Source organism: Balaenoptera acutorostrata, chromosome 3 (genome assembly GCF_949987535.1).
Source record: "Balaenoptera acutorostrata chromosome 3, mBalAcu1.1, whole genome shotgun sequence".
In the NCBI taxonomy this organism is placed as follows: Eukaryota; Metazoa; Chordata; class Mammalia; order Artiodactyla; family Balaenopteridae; genus Balaenoptera; species Balaenoptera acutorostrata.
Window position 1 is genome coordinate 103,956,013 of NC_080066.1, and position 25,536 is coordinate 103,981,548.

Consider the following 25,536-nt stretch of genomic DNA (forward strand, 5'->3'; position numbering starts at 1 on the left):
AAACCAAATAATTCAGTACAGTGGCTAGTTACGAAATAAGCAAATAAAACCAATAGCTTTCTTATAAACCAACAATTACTTGTTAAAATATATGGTTAAAAATGAGTTTATTTAGATGAGCAATAGGATATATAAAGTCAATAGAAATAATATTAATCAGAAATGTATCTCTATGACCAAAGCTATGCTACTCTACAAAAGGGGAAAACAACTTGAATAAATGAAATACATACAGTTTTATTGGAAGGAGAAACTCAATATTGTTCAGCACATAAATTCCAATAAACTCTCTAAATTTTTTTGACTTAACAAAATAATATTCAAAAATTTTCTAGAGGTAAATCAGGTAAAATTAGTCAGGAATTAGAAGTAATATTTCTAATATGCAGTATTATAAGATGATAATATTTAAATAATATAGAAAAAGCATGGGATACAACTAATTAATGTAAGGGATCTGAGAGGACAAAAGATAGGTATAGATCCAAGGATACACAAGAATTTACAATATTATAATGTTTACAGTATTATAACTTTAATTGGCAAAAGTGACTTTACATTTTGCCTCAATTTTTAAAAAATGTGATTTTAGGGAAAAAAACACATTTAATCAATAGATATGGTTTGCAATGGTCCAAATTGAAAGCTATAATAAATATAACACTTTTGTCTTTTCCAAATAGTAAATCTTTAAAAGAAAGCAAGTACTACTCTTAGAAATAGCAAGGACAGATAATTCCATATATTGTTGGTGGAAAATTAAATCAACAGAATTTCACTATACATCAAAGGTTATACCTTGTGACCTACTAATTGTACAAAACTTTATTCCCAGAGAGTACTCAAATAAGAGTGAAAGGTAGTATTTAAAACATTTTTGTATAAACTTAGCTTATAATAGCAAAATTCTAAATATACAAAAGTAGAGGATTATTTAAATAAATAATAATAATAAATGGTAATTGAATAATTCATAGTCATTTGAGTATTATGATCTATATTTACTTATTTAAGACATACCTATAATATTAAGAGAAAAGGACAAATTATAAACTACATATATAATATGACCCAATTTTTATAAAAATAATAATGTGTTTATACATGTAAAACTGACAAAATTTTAATATTAGATATTTCTGAATGGTGGAATTAGATGTAATTTTCATATTATTCTTTAATTCATTTATTTAATATTTACAAGCACCTCTTTGTGCCCGGCAGTGGTCAAAACAAATAAATTTTTGCTTTCATGGATGTTACATACCATAGTGGAAAAAGACAGGCAATAAAATAAGTATGTGCAACATATGTCCTATTAAAAGGTGATAAGTGCTGTGGACAAAAGTGATGCAAGGAAGTGGGACAGGGACTGCTGTGGGAGTGGGTTGCAATTTTCAATAGGGTAGTCAGGAATGGTCTCGCATGAAAGGTGACATTTGAGGACAGGTCAAATTTGAGGAAATTATAAAGTAAGTCATGCCAAAATCCTGGGAAAGCACACTCCAGACTGAAGAAACAGCAAGTCAGAGGTTCTGAGGTGGAGTTTGGGGGGAGGGGAGGTGTATCTAAGGATCAGGAGGCCAGAAGGACCGAACAGAATGAGTGAGATGGGATATAGTAGGATAAGGGGTCAGAGAGTGGAAAGCTGTAGGAGTTGGGGCATATGGATAGGGTCATGTGGACCTTTACAGATAAACAAGAAAAAAGTTTAGCTCTTTAAGTAACAGAGAAGTCATCAATGGTTTTGAGAAGACAAAGATGATGTGACTATATTTTAACCAGATCATTCTGGATGCTCAGCTGAGACTAAACTAAGATGGGACAAAAACAGAAGACCAATAAAGAGGCTACAGCTCTAACATGGGCAAGAGATGATGGTGGCATGGGTCTAGGTGGTAGAGTTTGGGTCTAGGTGGTAGAGTTTGGGTCTGGCAATTTCATGATGGCAGAGCTAATCCAGACTTATTAACAGATTGGATGTGGAATATGAGAGAAAATATTTGTAAAGTATTACAAATCCAAGATTTTGGACCAGAGACCGGAAAATAGAATTACAATTAACTGAGATTGGGTTGTGGGGTGGGGAGAGGGCTGTGGTGAAGATCAGGAATCAGTCTGGGATGTTATGTGTAAGGTGATACTAGGACATGAAAGAAGAGCTGCAGCAGGGGCACAGGCTGCTGGAGAGAGGAGCCTAGCGTTCATGAGAAAGATAAGTGTAGAGATTATTGATATATAGATGGGATTTAAAGCCAAGAAAGCTGGGTAGCTAAAGAGAAACTCTCAAAGAAGAACAAGGGAACAGCTGCTTAGGTGCAGGGGAGACAATGAAAGTGGCGAGTCCTGGGAGTGCAGTGATCCACTGTGTCAAATGCTATTCAGAGGTCAAATACGATGAGACCTGACTCAGGATCATTACTATCTTTGGTGATCATGACAAGAGTTATTTTATTGGCATGATTGGGTGAGTTGAAAAGGAAAGACATTGGAAGCAGAGAGTATAAACATGCCAGCCTGAGAAGATTAATACTACATAGTGTATGAGTCCAACCATATGGCATTCTGTAAACAGCAAAATTATAGAAATAGTAAAAAGGTCAGTGGTAGTCAGGGGCTTGAGGGGATAAGGAAGAGAGGGAGGGATGAATAGGTGGAGCACAGAGGATTTTTAGGACAGCAAAACTACTCTGTATGATACTGCAATGATGGATAAATAACATGCCTTTGTCAAGATCCATAGAACTGTAGAGAAAATGTGAACCCTAATATAAACTATGGACTTTATTTTAAAATAATGTATCAATATTGGTTCATCAATTGTTACAAATGTACCACACTAATGCAGATATTAATAGGGGAAAGTATGTATATATGGTGGGGGGCAGAAGGTATATAGAAACTCTATATTTTTTGCTCAACTTTCCTATAAACCTAAAACTGCTCTTTATAAGTCTATTAACATTTCCAAACTACTCTTGAGCTTTGCTGTAAAGGGAAGGAGAGAAATGAGGTAAGCTGTGGAAGGAGAAAGTTGACACAAAGGTTTTATTTAAGATGAAAGAAATATGGTTATACGCTAAGGGAACGCAATAGGGAGAAAAAGTTAATGGTGCAGAAGGAAAAAAGGAGTAATGGCCCTTCGTAGGAAGGAGGGGATGGATTCTGATGCACAGATGGAGAAGTCAACTTTTGTAGGAGCAGCATCAGACCACCCAGTCTCAGGAGAGATGCAGGTATATAAGGGTAGTAGCTTGAGGAATTCTCTTCGGCTCCTTCTCTCAATGAAATAGGAAGCTACATGATAAGCTGAGAGTGGGGATGGGGAAGGAGACACTTGAGAAAAGAGAACACCTTTTCCATAATCTGAATATTTTTACCATGCACATGATTTATATTCATAAACATTTTAATTTTGACTATTTTTAAATAAAATATAAAAAATTAATCCCCTGCATTTTTGGTTCCAGGTTTGTTTTGGATGCCACCCATTCAATGTATTCAGAAGAGACTTGAATTTGGTTAAGCCAATTAGGCAGAGAAGCAGTATCAGGAGAGGCTTCTGTTTTTCTAGGGAGATCTGATAGGTGCACAGTGGCTCTGGATCATCATCTTGACCCTAGGCCTAGACTAACATGGTGGTATTTTTCAGACAACAGATGGCAAAGGTTGTAGCAAGAACAGCTCTCTTGACAACCTGGTCTCCTGTGCTGTTCTGGGAGCCATCTCTGGATATCCAGCCTACAGTCTGTTCTTCCAGACTTTGCAACAGTTCATAAGCATGTAATTCTCTATATTAAATCATATTTCTTAAACTAAGTAGAATGCAATAGATTCCTGACTGGTCCACCAAAGAACCATCATCATTACACTCAGTGTGAAATCAATTAAGGATGAGATCAACAAACAGCTAGGAGTCATAAACATCTGCTAAGATTAATCATGAAGTCATGGAGAAAAGAAATGTTTCCATGACCTTTTTCTCATGAAAATGACCTGCTTTCTTTGCCTTCCTCTACATACTCACGAAGAAAAATTTACAGTTTAATTCCTTTTAAAATATAAGTATAATATCTCTTTTAGTGATATTTTTCAACTCTTTGATATCTTCAGAATCTTGAGTTTACATCCCTAAATCATTTTTGAAACCATAGTAAAGAAATTACTCTGTTGCTTAGAATGGTTACCCTTATTATAGTTATTCAAAAAAAAATGAAACTCTTTATATTCACTTTATAGACCCATATATGTGTTGGACACTATGAGTATCTACAACATGAACTCTAATCGTTTAAACATTCATTTATTATAACCCAGTCAATTTGACCTATGCTGTGATCCTCAAATATACCAAGTTCATTACTATCTTCAGATTTTTGCAATACCTGTTCCATCTGCCTAGAAGGTTCTGCCTGCCAATGTTTGTGTAGTTGGCATATTCCATTTATCCAGATATCAGGCAAAACATCACCTCCTCATAAAGGCCCTGCTTCAAGACTAAAAGTAAATTCATTACCCACATCTCACACTTGTTATCAAATATTTTGCTTCTCTTTATAGTATCTTCAGGAATATATGTCTTCTTGAAAACATGCTGTTTATTTTCTACATTGTTGGCTGTCTATTCCTACTAGATTGTAACTTCAGAGAGCAATAACTTTACCTATCTCAATATAGCTCTTTCTCCCAGGGCCTAGAATAGTCTTGACAAATGGGAGGTGATCAATAAATGTAGTGTTTAAAAAATGAATAAGTTAATTTCAGATGAAATTCTCCAGTCTTGATTTTCTTATTCATTTTTCCCACTTTTTATCAGGCTAAGTGCTGATTAAACAACATTTTCACCGAAGCTTTTACTTCCTGGTTGTTAAGGGTATAAATCACAGGGTTCAACAAAGGAAAGATTACAGTGTGAAAGAGAGAAACCAACCACCTTGTCAGCTGGGAAGGCTCTGAAGGGGCAGGTGTAGATGAAGATGCCAGGCCCAAAAATAAGAAATATAACGATGATATGGGTGGTGCATGTGGACACAGCCTTGCTCTTCCCCTCAAAGGAGGAACCACATTCACGGCAGAAGGTGACTGCATAGGAGGCCAGAGGTCTCAAGAAACACAGGAGGGTGAGCAGACCACTGTTGAAGACCATCACGAGCTCCACCACAAAGGTGTCAGTGCAGGCCAGCTTGATGACCTGTGCCACATCACAGAAGAAGTTGTCCAGTCAGTTTGGGTCACAGAAGGGCAAGCGGAGGATGAAGGCCACCTGGATAATGGAGTGGACAAAGCCTCCAAGCCACAGAGCCAACAGCAAGGCATAGCAGGTTCTAGGGTTCATGACAGTTGAATAGTGTAAAGGACGACAGATGGCAATGTAGCGGTCAAAGGCCATCACAACAAGGAGTAACCCCTCCCCTCCTCCAAGGAAGTGCAAGAAAAAGAGCTGAGTGATGCAGCCTCTATAGGAGATCACCTTCTTCTCAGAGAGGAAGTCCACCAGCATCCTGGGAGCCACAATGAAGGAGTAGGATGCATCCAGGAAGGCCAAGTTGCCCAGAAAGAAGTAGAGGGGGGCCGTGAGGCCAGGGTCTGACCTGATGGTGAAGATGATGAGGAAATTGCCAGGGAGGATGATGAGGTAGAAAATTAAAACTAGCACAAAGACCAGGAGCTGAATATTTTGAGACTGGGTCAGACCAGCAAGAATAAATTCTGTCACCACAGTACTGTTCTCATGCTCCATCCTCTCTGCCTGCAGTACATAAAGAAGCAGAGTTTATTATTACAATTTCTTACAACTATACCCGAGTTGTTCTCCAGCTAAAAATATCTGACATATTCACCATTTCAGTGTTTCAACCCTCTCCAATATCCTGGGCAAACTCCAAACATTTCCTTCCTCTATATTTAAAACAAACAAATAAAACACTGTTCTCAAAGATGCAGTCTTATTCCCATTCAGCCATGTGCTTCTATACCACTGCTGTTCACTGTCAGAGTCTAGTATCCTACACCTTCTTGGGATTCCTGCCTTCTTGAGTCATAGAAAATTTTCCTGATTGAGATAGAACACAACTCCAATTAGTAAGATCTTTACATTTTAAAAAATTTATTTATTTTATTTATTTATTTTTGGCTGCGTTGGGTCTTCGTTGCTGTGCATGGGCTTTCTCTAGTTGTGGTGAGCGGGGGCTACTCTTCATTGCAGTGCACCGGCTTCTCATTGTGGTGGCTTCTCATGCTGCGGAGCACGGGCTCTAGGTGCACGGGCGTCAGTAGTTGTGGCTCACAGGCTCTAGAGCGCAGGCTCAGTAGTTGTGGCGCATGGGCTTAGTTGCTCTGTGGCATATGGGATCTTCCCAGACCAGGGCTCGAACCCATGTCCCCTGCATTGGCAGGCGAATTCTTAACCACTGCGCCACCAGGGAAGCCCAAGATCTTTACATTTTGATGGTTGTACTGTGCTTGAGATTTAGCAGTTTTCTTGGAATTACACACATTTTCTCCTCATCCACCAACCCAAACTTTTTACTGAGTATTATGCTTTCTTCAGCTCTTGTGGAATTCCCAGTTCCTGCCTGCTAACTCTCTGCCTTGCTCTCTGTTTTCTCTTATTGCCCTCCTCTGACCTGGTGTCCTTGTATTACCCTGACTCCAAGCTGGTCACCAGTTTCCAACAATAACTTTACTTTTCTCCTAACTTAGAGGTAGGCTCCAGCTGTATCCCTGGTGATATAGCACCGCTTACATAGCCACTCTTCACCTTGTCCATGCAGCTTCATAACACTCTCTCAGTCTCAATTCCTTTCTAAATTCTCCCCATCTCCATCTTTCCCTGAAACCAGCATGACGCCCAAGGGAGAGCCTTTGACAAACTACAGGTTACTATATAAATTTGCCAGGATAAATTTTTTAAATTAATTATGTCAACACATAAAATCATAGCATAGAAGAGGGAGAAGTAACAATAAAGATCCTATAATCTACTGATTACTTTCAAAGACAAGAGAACTAAAGCTACCGTCGTAGCAGCACTTAAGTTTAGAATGTTTTCTTTATTGTTACTATTGACAAGTAGTAGAAGAACGCAGGTGTGTATAATCCAGTGTAAATACATAAAGAAATTATTTGCACAGCTTTAATCAATGAATGCTGTTTTTTGTGTACTTGAATAACAAAAAATATTACTAGCCTAAAATCACTCCTTAACAGAGCTTAGAATTAGAAGTTTAACCCTGTATAATTAAAACACTAGTTATTGGGGGAGGTGGAATCCAGATGTAAGGCTCAGTCTGTTTAGTGGTGGGTGCTTATTCTAGAAGTGTCATGTGATGATCCACTGAAGAGTGAAAAGAAATAGTATTAAGTATGTATTGCATGTATATAATGATGCATATATGTGTATATATCATTGGCTTTTAATTTTATTCTTTTCAAAATGCTACTTTTAATATATATAATATATTAATATAATGGCATACAGACATTATAAATATATGTGCATATATTTAAGGCAAATGCTCAAAAATATTTTGTTGTGGGTATGAAATGTTTTTAAATATGAAAATTGCTAATCTACAGAAAAATACAATGTAGTATATATTAATATTCCCCATACCATTTAATTAAATACCATTTAATTAAATAGCACAATTGTCTTCAAGCAATCTCCAGGTTTTATGTAACTCTCACAATGTTGCCATTCTTCCCATTCCCATAAAACATTAATTGACCATTCTTGTCATTGTTCATAAATATTTGTTCTCACACAGGGAACCTTAGATTTTGAAATCTCTTCTAACTCTTTATGATGCAATGGAGAAAGTGCCATGGAGATTTGAGACTGCCACAACCCTACTGAATATTTCCAAGGGGAGTATTAGAATGTCAACAGAATTTGGCAAGGAAAAATACCAGAACTTTGTAAAGGACAAATATTTTAGAATATGTCATGTAATGCCACACTGGCTTAATCCTGAATTCTAACACCAAAATCCTATCAGTGAGTGAGAAAATACAACCCTATTTGGAAGCCTATTAGTTAGGTCAAAAGTAAATAGAAGGTTAAGAAAAGTTCATTTACATCTTATAATAAAATCAAAAAGGGAAAAAATGTAAATAAATGGTGAGAGGTTGTTGATATATATACCAAGGAAATAAGAAGGGTCAGGATGAGGATGAGACAAGTGAGGTAGGTATTGCTTTGGGCACAAAGTTAACCATGATACTAAAAACCTTAGTAATCAAGATAAATAATATTTTAATGCAATATTTTAAAAGTCAAAGTTTATATAAAAATTATGAACAGAATATCTTAAAAAAAAAAAAAAGACAGCAACATTACAGATTTTTCCTTTTGCCTCAGGGTCCAATATGGCTCAACATAACACTATTACTAATCCAGACTTTACTTAAAATGTAGTATTTATTTTGTTTATGATGAATTTTTATTTTTTAAAATATTGATTGGACCTAGAGAATATAGTACTTAGGAAATTATGTCAGAGAGAAAGACAAATATTGTATGATATCACTTATATGTTGAATTTAAAAATATAACAAATGAATGTTTATGCAAAACAGAAACAGACTCACAGATATAGAACACAAACTAGTGGTTACCAAAGGGGAAAGGGCAAATTAGGGATATGGGTTTAAGAGATACAAACCAGTATGTGTAAAATAGATAAGCAATAAGGATATATGGTATAGCACAGGGATTATAGCCATTATCTTGTAATAACTTTTAATGGTGTGTATCTGTAAAATTACTGAATCAATATGCTGTACACCTGAAACTAATAAAATATTGTCCATCAACTGCACTTCAAAAAATTGATTAGAATATTGTTTATTACTAAGTTTTTTTGTCACTCCCTTAGATATGTACTTAGGTGGAGTAAAAGCCCCATCTTGGAGTAGGTTAGAGTTCTGCCAAAAAAAAGTGTTTGACTTTGAAAAATGTGATATTTTTCCATAATTATAAACATAATCTGAGACTTTCCTCACTTCTTAACGTTCATCCCAATACATAAGATAAAATTAATCTGCAGACCTAAGCTAGTTCTTATAATGGAGTTTTTTTAAAGTGGGGTATTTTTGATTTTTAAAAATATTAAGGTAGTGTTTATCGCTATTACTGAGTTTTTTGACACATCCTTAGATTTTTGCACCCAACTCAACAACTACTTATTGGGTGTCTACCCTGAGCCTGGCAGTATTGTGTCAGCAATGCAATACAGACAAGAGAAAAGCCCTTTCCTTACATTCCAATGCCGGGAGACAGACAATAAACAAACAAGCAGGAAAGAAAACATCAGATAGTAATGAGCCTTAGGATGAAAATATAACAGAGTGTGAGTTGGAGAGAGCTTGGGAAAGAGATTGCTGTTCTAGAAAGGGTGGTCAGAGAGGGTCTTTCTGGGGAGGTTTTATTAAAGTAAGATCTGAGTGTCTAAAAGAAACCATTCCAGTAAGAGGCCACCAAAAACAAAGATCTGTATAATACCAAACAATAACATCCACCATTTTCTGAAAAGGCTAGTAAAGTACTCTTCACTTTTCCAATTTAAAAAAAAAAAAGAAAGAAAGAAGGATCTGGTGTGTTGAGGAACAGAAAAGAGGTCAGGGTGCCAAGAGAGTGAAAAAATTTATACAGAGAGAAAATTCCTTCCCATGTCTTGTCCCTCATCTATATTTCCCCTGACACAAACCTCACAATAGAAAATAGCTATTACTCTTTGTGTATCTTCCCAAAAGCATTATGCATAGAAAAGCAAATGTCATTATATATTCCTTTCCCCTATTAATAAACAAATATGATAAATATCTAAAAGTGGGGATTATTTAAATAAATTTTAATAACTGCATACAATTTAATACTTCACAGGCATTTAAAATATTATATATATATAATATGTATGTATATGTGACATGTACATTCATGTATAATATAGGTTCCAGAATATTTTTAAGACAGCAAGTTAAAAAGCAGCATATATAATATGTCCTTATATTTAAACAAAAAGTTTGAGCATGTGGCAAAAATGTGGAAAAATATATTTCAGAATGTTATATACATTCTCTGAACTTTTAAAAAATTGTGTATATATCTCATAATTCCTGTCTACCACAAAGTCAGTTCCTGAAGTTATTATTGTTATTAACATTGGCTCCTATTTAAAATTTTCCAAGTCTGCTTTCTACAATAAAAAATAATAATGTATTCATCTACTCATTCACTTCTTACTAGCCATTATTGAGAATCTACCAGAGCAAGTCATTGTGCTAAGAGATGAAATACAGATTTAATAATACAAACTCTAATTTCAGCGAAGGCAAAAAATTGTAAATACAGACACACAATTAAAATAATGGTGAGATGTTTTATAAAAGAACTGTGCTTAGAGTATCATAAGAGCAAAGAGGAATGAACACCATATGCGCATTGGAAATATATCAAGAAGCAGGAAGCACTATGGCTGTCTTCACTGAAATGATCATCAACAAATGGTAAAGGAGAGAATAGTGTGCAAAGTCATTGAAGAATCAAACCCCATGCCTGTGCAGAAACAGTAAGAGGCAAGATTGGAAAAATGGGTAATTTCTAACAGATTGTATTTGATTAAATGTACAATTCATCAGAAGAAATTCAGGAGATACCCATTAGACTGCTGTTTTACACTATATGTAAAGGATGTATCTAGCTGACTTGATAAAATTTACAACTTCTCAGTGTATAGTTGCTATGTGCTGCAGATATATCATCAGAATTTTTCAACATTTTTCAAAAGTATACTCTTATGTTTGAAATTCAAAACTTATTATGGCATTCAACATGGCAGGTATTAATCTGATAGACTTTATTCTGGGATATAGGACAAATTTCAACACGTTTTTAAGATTGAGATCATACTAAATATGTTCTTGGACCACAATGGAATTAAACTATAAATGTATCAGGTATATTCTCAAATATTCAGGAAAAAAACACACTCTGAATAACCCATTAGTAAGAAAGTCAAAGTAGAGATTAGAAAATATTTTTAATGGAATGAAAATGAGAACACAACATATAAAAATATGCAATATGTAGATAAAGCAGTGCTTGAAGGGAAATTTGTAGCATCAACTGATTTTATTTAAAGGGTTTATAAGAAAGAATTTAAATCAATAATTTAATCTTCCAATTTAGAAAAAGAACATTAAATCCAAAGAAAGAAGAAATTAAATAATATAGATGAGAAGAAATATACACATTTTTTAAACAGAGACAAACAAATGAAACCAAAAGCTAGTTCCTTGTAAAGAACAATAAAATTCATAAAAATTTAGCCACTTTTGTCAGGAAAAAAAAAGAGATTACACAGATCAATAATATCAGAAGTTAAATTAGGGCAATTATTACAAATATTACAGAAATTAAAAGAATGCTAAAGGAACATTCTGAGCAATTTCATGCCAATAAATTTGATAACTTAGGTTGAATGTACAAGATTCTGAGTCCATTAATTACCAAAACTAATTCAAGAAGAAACAGATAACTTGAATAGCTGTATATATGTAAAAGAAATTTAATGTGTACTTAAAAATCTTCCCACAAAGCAATCTTCAGACCCAAATGGCTCGGCTGATGAAATCTGCCAAACAGTTATTCAAGAAAAAATCTAACTCAACACAAACTCTTTCAGAAAATAGATTATTAAAGGGATAATATTTTTAATAATCTCTGTAATTCCTTCTGGTACACATTAAGTTATTTAGAAGCATATGACTTAATTTGCAAATATTTGGGGAATATATTTCTCTTGTCAATTGTTTCTAATTCAGATTCACTGAGGTCAGAGCATATATTCTGTATGAAATATAGTAAGACTTTTATGGGCTAGCATATGGTCTATCTCTGAGACTGACTCATGTGCACTTGAAAAGAATGTGTGCTTGTCATTGATGAGTGCAGTACTCTATAAACAGCAACTGGTCAAGTTTGTTGATAGTGCTGTTCAAATATCCTGTATCTCTACTGATGGAAGCTCACATATACTATCAATTTTTTTAAAAAAGTTTTTTATCTCAGTGTATGCTGTTGGGTTCTCTATTTCTTCATTTAGATATGTTTAGATATCTACAGCTCAGCACATAGAATGGTCTCCTACTCCATAAAAGATTTTATACTTAATTTCCCACATTAAACCCCATTATACTTAAAATAACTAGAGTGATTTATGTAATCTCCAACAGAATCTATAGTACCAGTAAGTATCATTACCATAATCGGATTGAAATCAATTGAGGACAAGTTTTAACATCCAGGGAGGATTTGTAATAACCCATTAGTAATAATCATGAAGCACTGAAATACAATCAAGTGAAATAATTTCATGACATTTTTTCCATAAAACTAATTATTTTCCTTTCTTATCAGTCTACCAACTTAGAGGGAGGAAAGAATATATGTTTTCAACAACTTTCAAGCTTTTTAAATTGCTCAAAACAGGTCTGCAGAATAACATTTGGCTTTTAATGATGTTTTGCCAGTTACTGATCTCTACCCAGAATCCTGATGATATACCTCTAAATCGGGGCTCCCCAACCCCCGGACTGCAGATCAGTATTGGTCCACGGCCTGTTAGGAACTGGGTGGCACAGCAGGAGGTGAGCGGTGAGTGAGTGAGTGAAGCTTCATCTGCCGCTCCCCATTGCTCCCCACCGTTCGCATTACCACCACCCCTACCCCCCCCCCCCCACCTCCCAGCCCCCCAACCCCCATCCATGGAAACATTATCTTCTATGAAACTGGTCCCTGGTCCCAAAAAGGTTGGGGACAACTGATCTAAATCATGGAAGAAACAATTACAGATAAGTCAGCTCTCTTGCTTAAAGTATTAAGATGAATTCTTACTGCAATTAGAATAAAATAAAACTTCTTATCTCAGCCTAAGAGACCTTAGTTATTTGACCCTTACAGTCACATAGAACTTAACACCTAAAATCTCTCACACTTACTCATTATACTCCAACCACTCTGGTGTTTCTTTTATGTTCTTTAAACACACTAAGTGTATTCTCTTGTTATGCATAACTTTCCCCCATTAGTTACAACAGCACCTGAAAAATGGAAGGAACTCAATGAAAAACAGTATTTGTTAAATGAATGAATGATTTGTAGCCAGAATTTCCCCTTCATGACTTCCTATTATAAAATCCATTCAACAAATCACATGCCGGCTCAATACTCTCCTCATGGAAGCTCTCACTTCCTGGTTGCGAAGGGTGTAAATCACAGGGTTCATCAAAGGAAAGATCACTGTGTGGAAAAAGGAAACCACCTTGTTTGCTGATAAGGCTCGGAAGGGGCAAGTGTAGATAAAGATAGCAGGTCCAAACATGAGAAATATAATGATGACGTGAGTGGTGCATGTGGACAGTGCCTTGCTCTTCCCTTCAGAAGCAGACCCACGTACACGGCAGAGGATGACTGCATAGGAAGCCAAAAGCCCCAGGAAACACAGGAGGGTGAGCAGACCACTGTTGAAGACCATCAAGAGCTCCACCAAAAAGGTGTCAGTGCAGGCCAGCTTGATGACCTGTGCCACATCACAGAAGAAGTTGTCCAGCTGGTTTGGGCCACAGAAGGGCAAGCGGAGGATGAAGGCCACCTGGATAATGGAGTGGACAAAGCCTCCAAGCCACAGAGCCAACAGCAAGGCATAACAGGTTCTAGGGTTCATGACAGTTGAATAGTGTAAAGGACGACAGATGGCAATGTAGCGGTCAAAGGCCATCACAACAAGGAGTAACCCCTCCCCTCCTCCAAGGAAGTGCAAGAAAAAGAGCTGAGTGATGCAGCCTCTATAGGAGATTACCTTCTTCTCAGAGAGGAAGTCCACCAGCATCCTGGGAGCCACAATGAAGGAGTAGGATGCATCCAGGAAGGCCAAGTTGCCCAGAAAGAAGTAGAGGGGGGCTGTGAGGCCAGGGTCTGACCTGATGGTGAAGATGATGAGGAAATTGCCAGGGAGGATGATGAGGTAGAAAATTAAGATCAGGACAAAGACCAGGAGTTGAATATTTCGAGACTGGGTCAGACCAAGGAGGATGAATTCTGTCACCACTGTGCTATTTTCTATCTTCATCTCCTCTGCCTGTAGTATATCAGGGAGTAGAGAGGTTATTTCCAATTCTTCCATCTAGATCATAGTTCTTCTCAAGCTAAAAGCTGTGTATTCTACATCTATGTTATACCATCACTCTCCCACAAACGAAGAAATCTCTTCTACCCTTTATTCTTCTATAAATCATTAAGTGCCAGCACCCAAGTCTTGAAGCCACACTCTTCTGCTTCTGTCCTGTGCTCCTATTTAACTGCTCTCTCATGCAGCACTCTGCCCTGCCCTGGATTTGTTTATGATTTACATGAGGCATATGAACATTTTTCTGACTGAGAAAAAAACTTAAACACAGATACTAAATTCTTCAAGTTTTTATTTGAATGGGGGGGGTGGGTGGTGGTGAGGTGAGGATTGACAGCAAAGAGGAATGACAGAGCTTTTTATGGTAACAGAAACATTCCATATCTCAATTGTAATGGTTACAAGTGTCTTTTTTGCCCAAAATTTATTGAACCATTAAACTATACAGAAATTGGTAGATTTACTGTATGTAAATTATACCTTAAGAATGTTTACCTAAAAAGTTTTTTAAAGCCTGCTTACTTGAAATATTTCCTTTTTCTCCATGGAATATTAACCCATCATCCGAGTCTAAATAAAAAGAATCCTGGTCATTCTGGAGAAATTGAGATCTGAGGCTTATCTGTACAGTGGTCTCTAAATTGGCAATGTGCTCATCCAATGCACATGATAATTTATTGGTATGAAAATTTGGAGGCCCAGGGTAGTCCACCCCAAAATGTGCCTCAATGGCGTATTGATTATTTTTAATTAATGTTACTTAAGAAATTGTCAATGCAAAGGAGACACTCTGATCTTTCTTTCTGTCTCCCTGAAACAGGAAAGAAATCTCTCATGTGAAAGGTGCAGCCCCTGCATCTGGAGATAGAAGGACACCCTTATCACTAGATAGGGAATTTGAGCCGAGAAACCTGTATAAACGAACCTTGTTACTTTTTAATTTTTCTAACCCACGCCCAGACTCCGTTTAGATTCTTCACTAATTGACCTCCTAAGTCAAAGCCTAAGTTTCTTTGTCCTGTCGATTACTCACAAAGTTACTGTTTTTTTATCTAAAAAGTACATAAGCACCTGCTTTGGCCACTTGTTTAAATCTCATTTCTATGAGACCTCCATGCACATGATTAAAATTTGTTTCTCTTTCTCTGTTAATTTGTCTTGTGTCAATTTTATTATTAGACACAAGAACTCAAGATGGGTAGAGGGGAAATTTCCCCCTCCCAGACAAAGACAATCATAGAATTTCTACGTACATGATTTTATCCCATCCTTTGCAGTTCTATTTTTGAAAGTGTCATAGTATAAATGAATATAAAATATACAAATAAAATACATATGTTGCTCATGCATGATCAAAAATTGTTTATTTTTAGGATAAAAATTTTCAAAACTTGAAGACTTGAACTAGAGCATAATACTGCAGTGTGATAGAGAACAATGGTGCACATGCCTTCAGTTACATGGCACACTTGTTTTTAAGTAGTGTTGTGGAATATGGAGTGTTGAGAGGAGGGAAAGATGGGTCCACTAACTTTAACTGTAATGGGAGACAGAATGCAAGAGAAGAGAAAGAAGAAGTACAATCAAGTCCCAAATCAAGAAACCAAAGAAAATATTTATAATGGCATAACTATTCAAAACATCAAAATATCTGATTTTGTATGTCTAAACCCAAATAGATTAATTAATAACAGATGTTTCTGTGTACAGTCAATATTACAAATTATTAAAGAGGCACTTTACATTACCACAGGCACACAGATGTACATACAAATGCATGTATGCACACACACACATGCACAAGCACATGAATTGTTTCCTAAGCAAAACTGAAGCACAAACATTTACAAATGGCACAATCCAAATTAGTTTTTCTGTTCTCTACATCTTTTCTTCCTTTCTTCCTTCCTTACATTCGTTCTTTCTTTCTTTCTTTCTCTTTCCTTTCTTTCTTTCTTTCTCTCTCTTTTCTTTCTTTCTTTCTTTCTCTCTCTTTTCTTTCTCTTTCTTTCTTTCTTTCTTTCTCTCTCTCTCTCTTTTCTTTTCTTTCTTTCTTTCCTCCCTCCTTTCCTTCCTTCCTTCCTTTTTTCTTAGCATTCATTGGCTTCAATATTTATCATTCTTTCTGTGCATAAAACCTACTGTTAGAAAAGTAAGTCAAGAATCCCTCTGTACTTATTACTAAGTTATGTGCATCTCCCACTCTATTATATACTTGGTTATTTCATACTGTTGCAAATGTCTAGACTGTCTTTAGGACATAAGAGAAAACTTTATGTATTAAAGGTTAAGGGTTGCAGGCTTTTCCACAGTGCTTTGTGTTTTATTTCCTATCATGCACTTATGTTCTTCTATTGACTCCTTAACAGATAGGATTTATTACTGTCTAACATCCCTCACTTCTTTCAGTTAATATATGATATATAAATTTAAGACCAAGTGTTAACATCCCCAAGAAAACTGGTATTTTAATAAAGGCTTTATGTATCCCCAATAAAGTAATTCTAAATATCCAGAGGAACTAGAGCTATATTATTAAGGACAGATAAAAGGTGCTACTGTATTATTGAATTCAGACTTCAAATATTAGTTTGTTTCTTCTATAATGTTGACCATTGCATTACAAGACAGCAGATGTCCCACCAGAAAAGTTGTAACATGTTTCCATTTATTCCTTCTTTCTGTTCTTTATAATATGAAGAATGACAAAAACGTTTACCTCTCCAGCAATCCAACATTGTTCTCACACAGCAGACACCACCTCCTAATGGAAGAGACAATAACTTTCAATTCCTGCCTTTGCTCTTAAATATCTCTTCTCACAGAGGGGCCTCTTAACATTTGAAAATAACAACCAATTTCTGATGCAACAGAGACTGTACTTTGGGAATTTGAAGGATAACAAAACTATAGAACACCTTCAAAGGGAAATTTTAGAATGCCAACAAGATATAATGAAAGAATTAGACTAGAGATACGTTAGGTACAAATACTCAAATATATATCAGTTAAAGAGACACGGTGTCACTTCTGGATTCTAAAATCAACATTCCATCAGTGATGGAAATGATGGGACAGCCAGAACGTTTATTAGGTCTGAGTGAATAGAAAGTCAAGGGAGATTTATATTTTACACTGCAATTCAAAGAGGGAAAGGTAGTATAATTGACAGAAAATCATTGGTATATCAAAAAAGGAAATAATGTAGTCAAGTAGATGGTAAATATGTTAAATTCATCATATTTCTGGTGACAAAGAGATAGGCAAAGAGAAAATAAATGATGTTCACAAAGACTCCTTTGAATAATCCTTCTTAGAAAAAAGAACTGCATGTTGTAGAACTGACTAAATCCTCAGTGGAGATGTCCTCCTAAATAGACCCTATTTGGTCTTTGTATCTACTATTTTTTCATTTTAGGAATAGTTGTCTTCTATGCTTTGCTAAAGCGATGATGAGGAACTATTTTTTTCAATTTAATATTATTAAACAGAAGGAAAATAATGAAGAATCATGCAGTAGAAGGCAACATAATTTAAATTTTAGTAGATTTGATTTTGTTTTAAAGACACATATTTTCTATTTAAAAAATTAAAATACTAGCCATATATTTTTAAAATAAAAAAATGCATAATCAAACATATTTCATTCTAATTTATATCCGGTTCAGAGAAAGAGAGGTGGGAGGAATGAAAAATGGAAAAAGTAGAGGAAGAAAGAGATACACAAAGTTATGAAGGTAAAAATAATAGATTAAAAGGAAGGGGAAATTAAAGAACAGGAATAAATGCAAAGACTATATTAGGAAAATAAGAAATGAATATGAAAGGATAGAGAGGCATAGAAATGCATATTCTGTAAAACCACATATTCAAATAGACTTAACAGATACAAGAAAGTTATCTGTTGCTTGAAAACTTCAAGCTGTTTTCCAAGCTCACTCCAGAAGTCTTAATCTCACTGAACAAGACAAAAATGGTTTCTGCTCCTGGGGATTTTACATCTTAATGCATGGAGAAGACAATAAACAAACACACCAGAGAGAAAATATCTGATAGTGGTGAGTGCTATGATGGAAATATAACACAGTGATGTTCTGGGAAGAAATGGAGAAAGAGCCTGCTGCTCTAGCTGAGCTAGCCACAGAGAGCCTTTCTGAGGAGATGGCATTTCAACTAAGATCTGAATGTCTACAATAAGTCCACCATGAGAAGATCTGAAGAAAGAGCTGATAAAATCCATGGAGCAGGAAGGGGATCGTGCAGTGAGAAGCAGAAAGAAGGAAAAAGAAACAGAAAGGCCAGTGTGGCAAGATAGTAGTGGGGAAGTGGGAAAAAAATTATAAGGCAAGATAAAGAAGTGCCAGATATACACCAAATGGCAATTGGTCATCATTCCAGTTGAGACGTTATAAGCAGAAGCGTGTCATTATCTGATTTATGTTTTTAAAAAGATTATTCTGGTTACTAGTAAAAATGGGTCATAGAGGGCAAGGAGTGAAAGCCAGGAGACCAGTTAGAGAGCATTTGAAGTACTATAGACAAGAGATGATGGTAGGTTAGGCCAGGAGGTAGAACAAGAGACAGAGGCATTTATACCAAAGATATATTTTGGAGAAATAGTCAAGGGGACTTTTTTTTAAATTGGAGTATAGTTGCTTTACAATGTTGTGTTAGTTTATGCTGTACAGCAAAGTGAATCAGCTATACCTATACATATATCCCCTCCTTTGGATGGATACATATATCCAATCCTTTTGGATTTCCTTCCCATTTAGGTCACCACAGAGCACTGAGTAGAGTTCTGTGTGCTATACAGTAGGTTCTCATTAGTCATCTATTTTATCCATAGTAGTGTATATATGTCAATCCCAATCTCCCAGTTCATCCCACCCCACTTACCCTCTTGGGGTCCATACATTTGTTCTCTATGTCTGTGTCTCTATTTCTGCTTTGCAAATAGGTTCATCTGTACCATTTTTCTAGATTCCACATATATGCATTAATATACAATATTTGTTTTTCTCTTTCTGATTTATTTCACTCTGTATGGGAGGTCCATCCACATCTCTGCAAATGGCACAATTTCATTCCTTCTTATGGCTGAGTAAGGGGAATTTTTGAAGGACGGGATATGAGAGGTGAGGAAGTGAGAATAACTCTTAAGACTTTGAATGACATAACTGTGTGGGTGATTGTGTCATTTACAAATATGGGGATAACTGGAACAGGTAAAGGTTGAAAAGTAGACATTCTGCTTTAAATAGATTTGGTTTTTAAAATGTATTTTTAATAAATAATACGTTTATAAGTTTCAAAAATAAATGATTTAAAAATAATCTGTACAATGAGAAATTTCCTTCCCACCCCAGTCCTCCATACGTTCATTTCTCCTCATATCTCATGACAGAAAATTAATATTAATTTCTGTTGTGTCCTTCAACAAATTACATGCATTTACAAGCTAGCATGAAAGTAAGTTCTTGATTATACTTCTTTAAATATAATTTATATACATTAAAATGCACAGATAAGTGTTGGACTTGATAATTTCTGTCAAATGTATGCATTCAAGGAACCACTATTCCAACAAAATATAGAATATTTCCTTCATTCCAAAAAGTTGCTTTGTGATCCTTGTCATTCTCCCCTGTAACCACCACCATTGCTAGCAACCACTTTCTAATTTCTAACATCATAGACTAGTTTTGTTTTTCCTTGGATGTGATGAAAGTGGAAGCATATGACAGGTACTGCATATTATTAAAGCAGTAATTAAATAATTGAAGCATAAGCGATAGACAGTGGAAAGGTAAAATTAAGAAAGATAATACTTTTAAGCACTGTAATCTGAGTTGAAGAAGAAGAAAAACAGGTGTAAACTAATTTTGTCATTGCTCACAATATGGACCTAATGATATTACCTATAAATTCCAGAAATGATCTTATTACATAAGATACAAACATAAACCCCCAAAATGTCTAATATGGTAGCCACCAGCCACATATTAATATTGAGCACTTGAAATGTGGCTGTAAACTGAGGAACTGAATTTTAAATTTTACTAATTAATTTAAATGCAAAAAGTCACATCTGGGTAGTCTACTGGGTAGCACAGCTCTAGAATAATACAGGAACCTTAACTCATTTAACTAAAATAACATTCTTTCTAATTTATTTGCTATTTTTCATTTTAACCTTTTTCTTTTTTCAGTATTCTGGAGAGTCACCCAAACCTGCAACAGGCATTGCATAAGAAAAAATAAACTTTTGATGAAAAACCAATGAAATTTTGGTGTTACTGCTGTGGCATAACCTATTAAAGCTGGTAACCAACCAAAGTTAAAAGTAAATCAATATCCTCACCATCCTCCAGAAAAACATAAAGACATTCATACATTTAACTCCAATCATACCAAATCTTTACTTATGCAAATGTTATTTTCATGTACTTTAGTTATTTTTCTAAACTTCAGAAGTTTGTTTGTTGTTTTGATGGTTAATACAGTAGATTTTATTTAGCTTTAACCACATACTTGCCGTTTTTTTTTTCTTTGTCATCTCAAACCTCCCAGCCAGGATCACTTTCTTATTGTTTCAAGGCTATATTTTGAAATTTCCCTTAGCTGGTTATCTGCTAGTAGCAAACTTTGTTTCTGCTTTTCTGAGGATGTTTTTATTTTATTTTCACAGAGCTGATAATTATTTTCTCTCCAAACATTGGTTTACATTTTTGCTGTTAAAGAAGTCAGCTGATTCCCTAACTAGCTTTCCCTTGGGAATAAGCTCTGCTTTTCTATTCAGATACTTTCAGGATCTGCTTGGCTGTCTTTACTCATCTGCAGCTCCATTATGGTGTGTTTTAACGTGCATTTAAAAAAAATTATCTTAATATTTTGGTGGGATTCTTGAGTATGGAGATTGGTGTCTTTCATTAGTTTTGGAAATTTTTCAGCATTATCTTTTCAAATATTGCCTCTGTCACATTTTTGTCTATCCTCTCATTCTGAAACTCTGATGAGGCATATGTTAAAATTTTTCATTCAGTTCTCAATGTCTCTTAATCTGTCTTTCATTTTCTATCCCCTTTTGTCTCTGCCCTGCACTGTTGATAATTTACTTAGCTCTGTATTCTAGGTTACTGTTTTCTCTGGGTGTGTCTAATTTGTATTTAAATACACCTATTGAATTTTTAACCTGAATCTGTTCTATTTTTCTTATAATTTTCCTGTTTGTTTTTATAGTGTCCTTCTTTTTATTCATATTTCCAACCCTTTTTTATTTTTCCAAAAATACTAAATATACTTAATTTATAACCTGTGGTTCTTTTGTGGTTGATTCTTCTTTCTGTTGTTCTTATGGCTGTCATTCACAAAGCCTTGCTTTCTTGTTTGTTCATTGATATTTGACTCTAAGCTCTTATTTCGTCAAAGTTAATCAGTAAAATACTTTGAGGCCTGGAACAAAGGCAAGATCTGCCAAAGGATATTTGTATTTCTTTCTATCAGGAAGCATTATAGCTCTAGAATCAGAAACTTCAAACAAAATTGTCAGCTAGCAGTGATTCAGACTATTCACGAGTATAAATTCAATCTTGAAAAATATGTGTGAGTCCACTTATGTTCATAATTCTTTTTTCTCTTTTTTGCCTTTTAGGTGGTGAGATTTTATTTTATAACATCTTTATTGGAGTATAATTGCTTTACAATGTTGTGTTAGTTTCTGCTGTATAACAAAGTGAATCAGCTATACATATACATACATCCCCGTATCTCCTCCCTCTTGCATCTCCCTCCCACCCTCCCTATCCCACCCCTCTAGGTGGTCACAAAGCACTGAGCTGACCTCCCTGTGCTATGCGGCTGCTTCCCACTAGCTATTTATTTTACATTTGGTAGTATATATAAGTCCATGCCACTCGGTGGTGAGATTTTAAAAATGTTTCACCACTACCCTGAGAACATATCTGAAACCACTAGGTGGTGTTTCAGGGGGGCTCTGAGGAGCTCTGGTTCTTTATGTCTCAGCACAGAAAGAATTTAGAAAGAGGCAAAGTGATAGATAAGAAGTGATTTATTAGACTAGGACGCTTGTGAGGCTTACAAGTGGGCAGGCGAGATGGTGCCGCCAGAGAACTTAGTGGGCTACAGTTTTATAATCAAAGGAAAAGAGGGGAGGGGGAAAAGACCACCTTCTTCCTCATTTTTGAGTAGACGTCATGCTTCCATCATCAGCTCCTCCTCCAGGTTGGGCAGGGGAGATTTCTTGTCCCTACCTGGTCAAGCCGGGACTATCGTGGCGTTGTGGAAAAAATATTTCAGGTCTCAATGCAATGAGGGTTTTTCACTTTGAAATGTCACCGTTCTATAAATTATTGTTTTTTATGTGTGCAGAAAGCATGTCTTAGGGGTCATTAACTTACTGAGCAGGATGTGGGTCTCATTCCACCATTGTTTTATTGTTTTGGGGCATGTCTCATGCTTCTGTTGCTAAGCAAGCCTGCTTGGTTTTATAGTTAAGCAAACTGCTTTCTTGAGTGATCATTAACTTACAGGGGTCTCCTATACTTTTTTCTTTATCTACAAGCCCCTAGTGGGATTAACTATTTAATCACCTACTTTGTCCTTTTACTCTGTCCCTATCATATCCTTTGAGACTTCAGCTTGTGGTCTCCTGGGGTGAGCCCTGGTTTTTTTCTCCTATCCGTCTCTGTCTCTACCAACCACTAACACTTGTGGCCTTGAAAACAGAACACACATCCTCACAGTAAAAGCTGATTTCTGTTCACCATTTATTTCTCTGGGTTTCCAAATTCATTTGATTTTTAGATTCTCAATATTCTACACCATCTTTTTTTCTTGACCAGTTCATCAAAGTATTTCAAAAGATGTTTATCCAAGATGTGTATTTGTTTTTAGTGAGTGGTTCAGGAAAGTTATTTAATGTGCCACCAGATGGAAATGGAGCAACTCTATAGTTCCTGTATTGTCAAGGCATGTAGATTTCATACTTTTCAGCCATGCAAATTCCCACATTAGTTTCAGGCTTAGATGTAGTTTAATATATTTAATATTCAATACCCATCCTTTTCCCTAGTTTCTTGGTTTTCATGATTGACTGAAGTTTGTTCTCATAGTTTCTACAAAAGGGTCCTTTGAAACAACATTTCCAAATTTTTGTTTAAAATTGTTTGTAGCCTTTTAATTTAAATGCCAGTTTTGCTAGATTTAAAATCTGAGGTTTACACTTACTTGTCTGAAGAATATTGTAGCTCTTGTTGCACCTCCATTTACTTAATGACAATTAATCATATTGTGTAGAAATGCAAAATAGGCAAACTGGTCTGCATCCAATGGAGCTGGGTAGGGAAACCTCACAGGCTTTGTTAGAGGAAAACCCCAATCCCTGGGGAAAGAGAGATTGCCAGTAATATTTGGCTATTTCGTTATATGTTCATATACTTTTACTTTTTAATTTTTAATAAACATGTTATTTTAGTAATTTAAAAAACAGGAGAACTTTATTTTTGTTTGGATAATAAAGATGTTTTTTACCAGGTGAAATAGTAAAGTCCATCTTGTTAATACTGAGATCTGGTAAAAGCTATGAGAGGGGTGGAACTTGAGTTCTAAAATCTCGCTGGTCAGTGAGTAATTGAAAGTGTAATCATTATCTGGAACCAAAGATATTAACTTACTCAGTTCAGATACTGCTGATATTAAAAACAGAAACACAACAGCAGTTTGGGAGAAATAGGAGAGACTAAAAGACACACACACAAAAAAGATGAAAAGACATTTAGAAGTAATGGAGAGAAACAGGGAACAGTTAAGTGGGGAGAAGGAGTCTACCCACATACCTGAGGGTACTGGGTTACTTAGAGGCAGCCCTGCACATTAAAAGATTATGTATGAGGTTAACACCCATTTACCCTACATTAGCCTGCCTTATATCCCTGCTCATTGTCTAAGGCAGGATTTCACAATCTTGGCACTATGACATTTGGTGCCATATAATTTGTGGGGGGGTAGCTGATACATATTTAGCAGCACCCCCAGTTTCTACATATGAGATGGCAATCACACTTCCCAGCGTGACCACCAAAAATGTCAGCAGACATTTCCAAATGTCCGCTGGATGCTGCAATTGCCCCAGTTGAGAACTACTGATATAAGTCTTTATACCAATCATGTACCATTGCTTGCCAGTGAACCAAAAGTTCTCCATTTCTCTTTTTATGTTAATTCCAGATGTGTGTCTAATTAAGAAACTCTTCATTACAATACTATTTTTGATGTTTTTTTCTTCTTATTGTTACCTTCAGTATTCTCAACAAATACCATTCTATAGTAGCAATATACTGGTGTTTGAAGAGCACACTGTGTCAGCAGTCTCTTTCGAAAGAAATGTAATCTTCACTAAATGAAGGATAAGTGACAAAATGAGTAGAAGTCTGGCTGGTTTGAATACAGAGAAATAAAAATACGGTAACATAAACTCTAGAAACATAACTCATCATTTTTATTATGTATGTTTGTATCTTTTGTATGTTAGATGTTTTTTTCATTCTCTGTTGTAAAATATTAGAGAAGTCTATTGTTTTATTTCCAGGCAATGAAAAGTCAACTCAAAATTCAGGAATCATAATTTCTATCAGTATCATTGGGTTCTTAGAAGAAAAGTCACTGCAACATTGAAGATGAAAGAGGGTCATCGTGTTATTGTGTTTTATAAGAAATATATATATTTGGTCATTCACATGACCAAAACCCTTGGCTCACAGCTCTCAAACCCCTTGGAATTTTCTGATCGATGCAATGGGGAGCATTTTTGTTATAATATTTGGTCTCTTGTCCTCAGGGTCACAAAGGAGAATGAGTGTCTTGTTATTCATAGCAAGCCCTTTCCATCACAACTAGGTTTATATTAATGATGGTGACTTTTGAATTCTACCCCAGTGTGGGGGTATGGCTGCCAGGGGAACCAACCATGTGATTACAGGGTTGGAACTTTCAGTCCCACCCCCTGATTCCCAGGGAGGGGAAAGGGGTTTGAGGTTGAATACATCATCATTGGCCAATGATTTAGTCAATCGTGATTATATTATAAAGCCTCCATAAAAACCCAAAAGGACAGCTTTTTGTCCTTTTTGGAGAGTTTCCATATCCCAGAAACAGAGTACTTCCACATGCTACCATGCCAGGCCCCAAGCTCCACAAGGACAGAAACTCCTTTGTTCAGAACCTCACCCTACGGTATCTCTTCATCTGGCTGTTGATTGATACCCTTCGTAATAAGATGCTAATTGTGAGTAAATAGGTTTTCCCCAGTTCTGTGAGCAGTTCTACC

General features: G+C 35.7%; 2 protein-coding genes and 1 pseudogene across 4 annotated transcripts in view; all 3 read right to left on the bottom strand.

Annotated features, from left to right (window-relative positions):
- LOC103011163 (olfactory receptor 4K2) overlaps positions 1-25,536 on the bottom strand; it is a 156,077-nt gene that overhangs the window by 20,437 nt on the left and 110,104 nt on the right. The gene's annotated exons all lie outside the window — the stretch shown is intronic.
- Positions 4,813-5,752, bottom strand: LOC103007076 (olfactory receptor 4N2-like; annotated as a pseudogene).
- LOC103011738 (olfactory receptor 4N4C) lies at positions 13,206-14,144 on the bottom strand. Its single transcript, XM_028166137.2, has one exon. The coding sequence runs from the start codon at positions 14,130-14,132 to the stop codon at positions 13,206-13,208; it is 927 nt and encodes a 308-aa protein (XP_028021938.2). The 5' UTR covers positions 14,133-14,144.